The sequence below is a fragment of the Rhinolophus hipposideros genome (assembly GCF_964194185.1).
Source record: "Rhinolophus hipposideros genome assembly, chromosome: 15".
In the NCBI taxonomy this organism is placed as follows: Eukaryota; Metazoa; Chordata; class Mammalia; order Chiroptera; family Rhinolophidae; genus Rhinolophus; species Rhinolophus hipposideros.
Genome location: NC_138061.1, coordinates 104,859 through 114,740, shown reverse-complemented (window position 1 = coordinate 114,740; position 9,882 = coordinate 104,859). Strand labels below are relative to the sequence as shown.

General features: G+C 60.5%; 1 protein-coding gene across 1 annotated transcript; it reads left to right on the top strand.

Moving 5' to 3' along the window:
- The first annotated feature begins 209 nt into the window (after positions 1-209).
- Positions 210-9,545, top strand: SCART1 (scavenger receptor family member expressed on T cells 1). Its single transcript, XM_081074546.1, has 12 exons — positions 210-500; positions 1,848-2,156; positions 2,463-2,768; positions 2,912-3,229; positions 3,304-3,618; positions 5,220-5,534; positions 5,709-5,777; positions 5,852-6,166; positions 6,432-6,467; positions 6,971-7,096; positions 7,384-7,599; positions 8,049-9,545. The coding sequence occupies exons 1-12, from the start codon at positions 398-400 to the stop codon at positions 8,123-8,125; spliced, it is 2,505 nt and encodes an 834-aa protein (XP_080930672.1). The 5' UTR covers positions 210-397; the 3' UTR covers positions 8,126-9,545.
- Positions 9,546-9,882: the final 337 nt, after the last annotated feature.

Below are 9,882 nucleotides of genomic sequence, written 5' to 3'. Positions count from 1 at the left end.
CCCACGAGTGGTTGGTGGTGGCACTCTGCTCCAGTAAGTCAGCCAGGAGGGCTGGGGGGAGCAGGGTGGGTCGGGGGCTCTGACCTGGCCCAGGCGGAGTGCCTAAGAGGGACTGCCATGCCCAGTGGAAATGGATACTGAAGGAGGCAGGCCGTGTGGCCAGCAGCATCCACACCTCCTGAGTGTGTGCCTGTGCCTGGCAGATGGCACTTTCCGTGAGATCCGGCTGGTGCAGGGCCGAAGCCCCTGCTCTGGGCTCCCCGAGATCAGGAATGTGAACGCCGCGGACCGCCTGTGTGGCCTACACAAGGAGGAGGCCACCGTGTTCTGCCAGGAGCTGGGCTGCGGCCCTGTGCTGCAGGCTTCCCGCCAGGACGTGGGCATTGTCAAAAAGTACATGACCTGCAAGGGCACAGAGCCCACCATCCGGAACTGCAGGCTCAACAACAACCTCCGCGGTGGCTGCGACTTCCAGCACGATTCCGAGGTGGTCTGCTCAGGTGAGGCGCCCTCCATGCTTAGGGCTCCCTCCTGCCCAGGGGAGGTGCCCTCCATGCCCAGAGCTCCCTGCTGCCCAGGGGAGGTGCCCTCCATGCCCAGGGCTCCCTGCTGCCCAGGGGAGGTGCCCTCCATGCCCAGGGCTTCCTGCTGCCCAGGGGAGGTGCCCTCCATGCCCAGGGCTTCCTGCTGCCCAGGGGAGGTGCCCTCCATGCCCAGGGCTTCCTGCTGCCCAGGGGAGGTGCCCTCCATGCCCAGGGCTCCCTGCTGCCCAGGGGAGGTGCCCTCCATGCCCAGGGCTCCCTGCTGCCCAGGGGAGGTGCCCTCCATGCCCAGGGCTTCCTGCTGCCCAGGGGAGGTGCCCTCCATGCCCAGGGCTTCCTGCTGCCCAGGGGAGGTGCCTCCATGCCCAGGGCTTCCTGCTGCGTAGGGGAGGTGCCCTCCATGCCCAGGGCTCCCCTGCTGCCCAGGGGAGGTGGCTCCATGCCCAGGGCTTCCTGCTGCCCAGGGGAGGTGCCCTCCATGCCCAGGGCTCCCCTGCTGCCCAGGGGAGGTGCCCTCCATAGTAAGGGCCCCCAGCTGCTCAGGGAAGGCGCCCTCTGTGCCTGGGGGCCCTCCTGCCCAGGGCTCCCGCTGCCATTTTCCTCGAGGACACCTGTTCATCTTGCTGCTTCAGAGAAAATAAGAGCAGGCTGGGGAAGGCAAGGGAAGGACGAGAGGAATGCTGCTCTGAAAATCTGGCCTCTTTAGCTCGTCACTCTTTGGACAGAGACCTAGAGGACAGAGCTCTTTTGGCTGGCTCAGAGCAGGCGCAGGGGTCCTGGCTCAGAGCCCTAGGCTGACGCGGCTCCTGGCTGTCGCTGCGGCATCTGTGCTGTTTTAGCTACAATGGTTGTGTAGCTGACATGAGTCAGGTTGGGTTTGACTCCTTCCCTCCCAGCCCTGTGTCAGATGTGACTGAATTGTCCCTCATAGGTCCTGGAATTACAGCAAGCTAAAATGAGGTGAGGGCAGTGCTCTGTGGCCTAAGGGTGCCTTGACCTTGCCTCCATGATTATACAGTGCCTCCCTGCCACTGCCCTGGGCAGGCAGAGGCTGTGTGACACGCGTGGTTACCTGCATCAGGTGAACTTAACCTCTGACCTTGGAGAAGCCACCAGGGACACCTGCTTTGTTCTGGGTGCAGGGCAGATGGGCCTCTGGCTCTCAGCTTCCTCCTGGTACTTGGCAGACCCACTGCCTGGACGCAGATCTCCCTGGCTGGCACCTTCTGTGCTCCAGGGGCGTGGCTCCAGGTAGAGCTGTTCACCTGAGAACAGCTGTCCCTGAGAATTTCTGTCCTCCCCCAGGACACACCGAGGCCCGGCTGGCGGACGGCGAGCACCCCTGTGCTGGGCGTCTGGAGGTGAGGCGCGGCCTGACCTGGGGCACCGTCTGCGACGCTGACCTGGACCAGGCCACAGCCCACGTGGTGTGCCGGGAGCTGCGGTGTGGCTCAGCCGTGTCCACACCTGGCGGCTCCCACTTTGGCCCGGGCTCCGGGGTCGTGTGGACGGAGGCCTTCCGCTGTGTGGGCAACGAGTCCCTGCTGTTCCACTGCCCTCAGGGTCCCGGGCACCAGTGTGGGCACAGCCAGGATGCTGGCCTCAGGTGCTCAGGTGAGGCTCGGCCAGGCTTCCTTTCCTGGACTCCGCCTGGGTGCTCTGACCCCAGCTCACAAAGGTGCCTCCAGCCAGGAGGGTGCCAGTGCTGGGTTGAGGGAAGGGGGAAAAGGGGTCACAGAGAGAGGTGCCCTGAGGCTGCAACCTGGCACGTGGGCTCATCTGCACAGTGTGTGAGCAGACGCTGAGCTGAGGGGCATAGGGAGCTGGTAAGAGCCAGGGTGCTGCTCACCGGCCACCACCGGCTACGAAGAAATTGCTGGGTCTGCAGGTCGGAGGGAACCTGACACCCCCTCTCCACAGAGTTCCGACTGGTCAACGGCAGCCACAGCTGTGAAGGGCGAGTGGAACTCCAGGTTCAGGGAGCCTGGGCACCCCTCTGTGCTGCACACTGGGACTTAGCAGATGCCTCCGTCCTCTGCCACCAGCTCAACTGTGGCAGTGCAATGGCCACACCTCGAGGAGACCATTTTGGGGACGGGGACGCTCCTATCTGGTCTGACGTGTTTCACTGTGTGGGGACAGAGCCCTATTTGTGGAATTGCCCAGTGAGCACCCTCGGGGCCCCTGCCTGTGCCCCGGGAAACGTGGCCACGGTGGTCTGCTCAGGTGGGTCAGTAACAGCACTGGGCAGAGGGGGCTGAGAGTGGGCGGCGCTCTGGGGGAGTGGGTGGTCCTCTCCCCTTTACAGGCCGAGGGTCCCTCCCCCTGACACTTGCCAGCCCCTCCCATATCCCCGTCTCTCTCCCCAGGTCTCTCCCACACCCTGCGGCTGAGGGACGGACAGAGCCACTGTGATGGCCGCGTGGAGGTGTCCCTGGACGGCATGTGGGGCCGTGTTCTGGACGACTCGTGGAACCTCCATGGCGCGAGCGTCGTGTGCCGGCAGCTGGGATGCGGAAGGGCCCAGCGAGCCTACGATGCGCCCGCGCCCAGGCGTGGGGCCGTCGGGGTGGGGCTGAGCCGAGCGCGCTGTCTGGGCACTGAGACCCTCCTGACCCAGTGCAACGTGTCCAAATCCCTGCTGGTGCCCGCGGGGGCCTCGCGGGACGTGGGCGTCGTGTGCTCTGGTGAGCGGGGGCCCGCACCCACCGCCATCTGCCTTGGGGTGGGGGTGGGCCGCCCTGATTCGGTCCCTCCGCAGGGAGCCACCGGGTACGGCTGGCGGCGGGGCCCGGCCGCTGTGCGGGGCGCGTGGAGGTGTTCCACGGAGGCGCGTGGGGCACAGTGTGTGACGACGGCTGGGACCTGCAGGACGCACACGTCGTCTGCGAGCAGCTGGGCTGTGGCCGCGCCCTCGGCGCCCCGGGGGCCGCGCACTTTGGGGCCGGGTCTGGGCGCATCTGGATGGATGAGCTGGGCTGCAGGGGCAACGAGTCTGCGCTGTGGCAGTGCCCGTCGAGGGGATGGGGCCAGCACGACTGCGGGCACAAGGAGGACGCCGGCGTCTTCTGCTCAGGTGGGTCCTGGTAGCTGAGCCCCTCGTGGGCCAGTTGGGTACCCGCAGTTGTGCTGTCCGCCTAACGCACACTGGCTCCACGCAGGCTGGACAATATCTTCAGGGCCTCCTCGCTCCCTGGTGTGCGGGAGCCTACACTTGTCAGTGTCCTCTGGCCCCAGTGATGCTGCATGACAAAGCGACTTTGCTTCTTTGCCAGGCGGGGGTTGCTGGTGGTCCCGGACCCCACGGCTGCTGCCTGGGTTTCTCTCCCTCACAAGCTCCCCTCTCACGTGTGCTCCAGGTCTCCCTGTCTCCAGCTCTTTTGATGTATATTTTAATGTGCTGGGGAATTTTTCCAGAGTGTTTTTAAGGGTTTTGGTTTGTTTTTCAGTTCAGACCTATCTGAGGTTCTTTATGTGGCTCTCATCTGTGTGTGATCGTTCTTGAGTGACAGGACTTTTTCACCTCCTGAGGGGCTGAGCCTGCGAGGGGTCTCGGTGGCACTGCCTCCCTGGGCACCCCTGGGCGGGCTTGGGCATCCAACCACGCGTGTGGTCTCTTCTCACTGGTTTTGGTTCCTGTTTTGCTTTAGGAAAATTTTCCTCTTTGTCTTAGATGACTGCATCTGTTTCAGTCATCACGTTTCTTTGTAGTAACACTGAGGTTCATCACTTTGGATCTTCCCCACCATTTCGATTCATCTCTGGGAGAGGTGTCTCCAGGTGTTACCGTATCGCTGATTTGCTTTTCTGGCAATTCGGGGCTTATGTTCCTGGATGTACATTCAGTTTGCCGTTGTGTTTTTAACGTCCCTGAAGCCCTTCCTTCCTCTGTCTTCCTCTGTCTGTCCTTGAGCTCCCTCAGGTTGCTGCCCTCACTCACTGACTGGACTCTGCGGGGTCTGGCTGCTGCCAAGGGCGAGGGATGCTGTTTCTGTTACCTGGCAGCAGGTTCCCAGAGCCAAGAGCAGAGCCAGGCATGGACTGGGCACAGGTCACTGCTGCCCACTCATTGAGTGGGCTGGAGTCTTGTAGCCAGTACAGATTCAGGAGTGGGACACTGACTGATTGCAAGGGGCGTGGACACAGGCAGGGGGTCTTGGTGGCCACTTTTATAATCTGTCACAGATGTATCTCCTTCCTGTGTTTTTTCTAAATGTACTTCAATTAGTTGTGATCCTGCCAGATGCAATTCATATCCAAATTTCTCCACTGATCCTGGAATAGGTATTTTTCATGTACTACAGGCTCTCACAATGACATTTGAAAGGGTTGTCTAATACTCTGTTGTGTGGCACTGTTAGAGTTTACTTAACATGTCCCTGTTGGAATTATACTAGTCAAGCGTGTTGTAATGGGGCGTGGGCACTGGCCCGCCAGGACTGATGCTATGTGAACATGGAGCTCAGGGCACTTTATTTTTTTCAAATTTTTCAATTTTTATAATCACTGTTAAATTGATCATCTTGTTCAAAAAGATTATTCTGTATTTCAAGTAATTGGCAAGGATGGTTTCTGGACAATCAGCTTATGTACCTGCTAAGACATTATAACTGGGGATTAAATCTGGTTACCTGTGGTTACCTGCTACCTGCCGTGGGGTCTGTACTTGTCTTCCAGGGTCAGTGGCTCTGAGGCTGCGAGGTGGCACCCAGCACTGTGAGGGGTGGCTGGACGTGTTCTACAACGGGACGTGGGGTGGCGTGTGCAGTAACGCCCTGAAGGACACCTCCTTGTCCGTCATCTGCAAGCAGCTGGGCTGTGGAGAGCAGGGCTGGCTGGAAAACAGGCCTGTCCACACTGGCCTGGACACCTCCTGGGTGGACAACATTGAGTGCCGCAGGCTGCAAAACTCCACGCTATGGCACTGCCCGTCAGCCCCGTGGCATTCACGCTCCTGTGCCCGCGGAGAGGAGGGCTGGGTCACCTGTGCAGGTGGGGCCCTGGCGTCTCTGGGGGGCCTGCAAGAGGCTTGCATATCCAGACAAGTCACTGCGGGGGCTGCCTTTGACCCACGGCAGGGAGTCTGGGGGTCACCTGGGCTCCACAAACTTCGTCCTGAGGCTGTCGGGGCATTCACACTGCGGCGGCTGCTGTTTAATCCAACAGGATTGTCAGAGAAAACGTGGCAGGAATCCTGGGAGACCCTCAACTGCTTGTCCAACCACAGCTGCCCAGGTACCCCTCTGTCAGTACTTCCGTCCACTCCTCAGCCCAGTCCTGCCCTGCGGTGACCACGCCCCCTTTTCCAGAGGAGGGCGCGGTGCGCGTGCGTGGGGGCGAGGACCGCTGCTCCGGCCGCGTGGAGCTCTGGCACGCCGGCTCCTGGGGCACCGTGTGCGACGATTCCTGGGACCTGGCAGACGCTGAGGTCGTGTGCCGCCAGCTGGGCTGTGGCCGGGCCGTGGGCGCCCTGGCGGGGGCTGCCTTTGGTCCTGGCTTGGGTCCCGTGTGGCTGGACGAGGTGGCGTGCCGGGGCAGCGAGGCGTCCCTGTGGGGCTGCCCGGCGGAACCGTGGGGACGTGCTGACTGCGGACACAAGGAGGACGCGGGCGTGCGCTGCTCCCGTGAGTGGGCGGGAAGCAAGGAGAGTGTTGGGGGCCGGGGAAGACGGGGAGCCATGAGGGCTGCCCTGGAACATCCCCTCGCCCTGCGTGCTCCCGAGTGCGGCCCTGCAGCTGCCCCAGTGCCGGGTCCCTCGGGTGATGGGGCACAGGTTGCCTCAGTAGGGCTCCGATGACAAGTCAGGCTCAGGCTGAGTGGGGCTGGAAAGCTGCTCCCAGGCTGTTTCCTCTCCTTGCTGGCCCTGAAGTCCTGCCCTTTCTCCTGCAGGTGACAGGGGTACCACTGTCCTGCCACGGGCATCAGGTACGTGCAGGCTCCTGGCCCTGACCTAGAGGAGCCCTGCGATCAGGTCACATGGAGTGTCCTGTGCCTCAGTTTTCCCTCCCGCATCCACTGGGGCTGAAGTCAGGAAGAGCAGGACCAGGGGGCTGGAGACACCCCTTTTCTGAGGAACACCGCTGCCCCCCGCTCCCACCCTCTGGCGAGGTGGACAGACAGCAGGCCCTGGCCCTGCCCAGCCACTTCTCTGGGCTCTTCCCCTGCCAGACTGGCTATGCTGTGGCCTGTTGGACACTGTGGCTGTGTCCAAAGCACAACTGAGGACAGCGGGTGGTCAGGACCTTTAGAGCTGCCCTCCTGACCCCTCCCTCCTGACCCTCAGCCCTGTGGGGAGGAGCAGCACAAGGCCCCGCCCCCTTCCCATCCCCCTCCCTCTCCTGGGAGGCTCAGGTGGTCCAGGCACAAGGTCACAATTCCCCAGGCAGTGCAAGAACACAAGGAAGACCCGCCTCTCACTGTCCTTACAGGCCCCACCCTGGTCCCTCTATCTGCGCTCAAGGCTGGGACCATGCCCATGACCTTCTGCCTCGTCCTGGGCACCCTCCTGGGCATCGTGTCCCTGGTCCTGGTGGCACAGTGGTACCGCAGCCGAGGTAGGTGGGCATGGCCGTCGGGGTTGACACAGTGCCCTGGGGATGGGGAGGCTGGGGGCACATGCTGAGATGCTGACTATCTCTGTTCTGGTCATTGTGCTGTGTGCCTGGTCCCACCCTGACTCTCCTATGGTGGCTTCCTGGTGACCCACAACTGGGTGCAGGGGAAGTGTGCCTCCCCTTGTGAGGAACTGTGGCAGGAGGAGCTGAGGGTCTGGAGGGTCTGGCAGCAGTGGACTTAGACTGCGGGAGTGTCCGACCTAGAGGTTCTCATGTGGCCTTTGCAGGTTCTGGAATGTTGGGGAACCTTCCCTTGGAAGGGGTTTATGAGGACATCGGAGCCGTCTCCATGGGGGAGAAAGATGAGGAGCCCAGTGTGTCCTGGGACCTGGTGCTAGAGGAGTATGACGATGCCTGGGAGCCAGAGCATGGCCTGGACGACGAGGAGGGGGACGACGAGGACGCGGGCGATGAGGACGGGGGCCTGCCCCTGAGCCCCACAGGTGTGCGCCTGTGCGCCTTGCTACCCACAGTGCTTTTCCTGCTTTACTGCTCCTGTGCCCAGTGCCCCGCTGTGGCCAGTGCTTACATTTAAAGATCCTGAGAATCTCCTCTGTCTGTGTCCGTGACCCTCACTCCCATGAGAAACTTGGGCGTCAGGATATGTGGCTGTCATCACACGGGCATCTTCTCATGGGCAGACGTGGAGTTGAGGGAGGCCCCAAACTTTTGTTTCGCTTTCTTTTCGTGGCTGTGCACACAGTCCCTCTAGGACTTTGTCCCCAGTCAGCTTCAGGGTTTGAGGAGCCACTTACTCTCACTTCGACTAACACTGTCCAGTGCTTGGCTGGCCTGTGGCTTCAAGGTGTAGTGACAAACTAGGGCCCAGAAGTCCTGGGGGTGCTGAGGAATTGCTGAGGATCCCAATGCATGTTTCCCTCCTTTAATGCAGGTGGGGGTCCTTGCAGCCTGGGCCCCGAAGCTCAGGCTGGGACAGAAGACCATGGTGGCCCCAGCTCCAGGATGTGATGACCATGAGCTGGCCATGGGGGACATCAGTGAGACCCGAGGGTGGGAGAGAAGCCAGGGCCCCTGGGGGCTTCCATTTTCCTCATTTCTAAACGAGATGTTATTAAACTCCCCTGAACTCATTCATTCATCCATTAATTCATCCTTGAAAGGACCTTCAGACAAACACCAGGGCCCAGGTTCTGGTTTTGGCCCCCTCTGCCTCAGCCTAGTCTGATGTCGTGTGCTCTCAGTGTTTTTAGCTGTCCTCACCCATAGCCACAGGTTCTCCAGGGATGTGGGGTGGGGCTCACTATCTGCAGACCCCCCCCCCCCCGGCTCAGGTGTTGTGCCAGAGTCCCCAGTACTCTGATGACCCCACCACGTCCTTTGTGACCACACCTCCCTGACCACACCCACACTCAGCACACCGCTCTGGGAAGGGTTTCTCTGTACCCTCCTTCCCGTGTGTGTCTGGGGTAGGTTTGCAAGTGACCACACCACTCAGACCTAGATCTGTTTTGACTCGTACTCTCGTATGCCGGCACCCCGGGAAACACCAGGCTTAGTCACCCTGTGAGCCCCTTGTCTGGATCGGGCCCCCAGTGATGCCAGTGTCGCCACTCATCGCTCAGTGTCCTCCACCGCAGCTTGCTGTGGGGTCTCCTGAGCACTGCCTCCCACCCTCCAGCCCCCCATGCTCACCCCTCTGGTTGTAAGGCAGGTGCTGCTTGTGCCCTCCTGGGAAACTTGAGGGTCCTTTCGGACAGGAAACCCTAACGAGGGAAATAGAGTTACATCCAGAGAGGCAGGACAGGGCCTCTGGTGAAGCAGGCTGAGGAAGGGAAGTTGCCAGGTTCTGGGGGTGTGGCCGGAACTGCTCCTAACAGAGACTTTGGGCATGAGGTGTGTCCTGGACATCTGAGACTGCCCTTCGGTGTATACTGGCTGTCACTGGGCCCAGTGAGGGGCAAGGCGTTCCCAGGGTTGGCAAGGAGAGAAGGGAGCTGGCAGGAAATGGGGTGGGGGGTCTAAGCATGGGCCAGGGGACCTGGAAGACACGGGGAGGAGAGTCAGGACACCGACCCAGCGGTCAGAAGGTTGGGAGTGAGGAGAGGGCGCAGGGTCCATCTCAGGCACCTGCCTTGGGCATCCAGGCTGCATCCATTCAGGGCTGTGTGCGGGGCTTTCCCCACAGCTCTCGCCCCACCTCCATCTCTGCAGGGTCCTTCTTGGGCATCTTTGAGTGCCGTGCACCCTGCCCTCTGCCCCCAGCTGGGAGTGCAGCTCAGGGTACAATCCCTGAGGTGGGCTGTGGTGGGAGGAGCAGGAGCTCCTCGGAGGCTCCTTCCTGTCGGGGTCCACCTGCCTTCCCTGGAAATGCATACATGTCTGGAGACCCAAACTGCTGTCTTCAACGGGTTCTCTGGCAAATCTTTTGAAAAGTAACTTTATTGATGTTATTCTGCTTACAAAATAATACGCATTATTATTGTGAAATTAAAAACTCATAGAACCAAGAAAGAAAATGGAAAGTACTACTGTATCACTCAGAAATGAATATGTCCACACCTTGCTTTGTATCCATCAAGAACTTTTCTTTGCACGAAGGCACAGAGGTGAATATGATTTACAGTAATGCATTAGATGCATGCTCTATATTACCTGTGTGTTTCTCACCTAAAACATGGAGCTAACGTCCCATTTTCAGTGGCTGTTATTATTACTTCACATGTATCTTCTGTCATTTATTTATTCCTCTCCTCTTGTACCTTTGG

Coding starts and splice junctions, on each gene's coding strand:
- SCART1 (XM_081074546.1), top strand. CDS start 398: ATGACCTGCAAGGGCACAGAGCCCACCATCCGGAACTGCAGGCTCAAC. Junction 3,619..5,219: donor CGCCGGCGTCTTCTGCTCAG/GTGGGTCCTGGT, acceptor CTTGTCTTCCAG/GGTCAGTGGCTCTGAGGCTG. Junction 5,535..5,708: donor GGGCTGGGTCACCTGTGCAG/GTGGGGCCCTGG, acceptor TTAATCCAACAG/GATTGTCAGAGAAAACGTGG.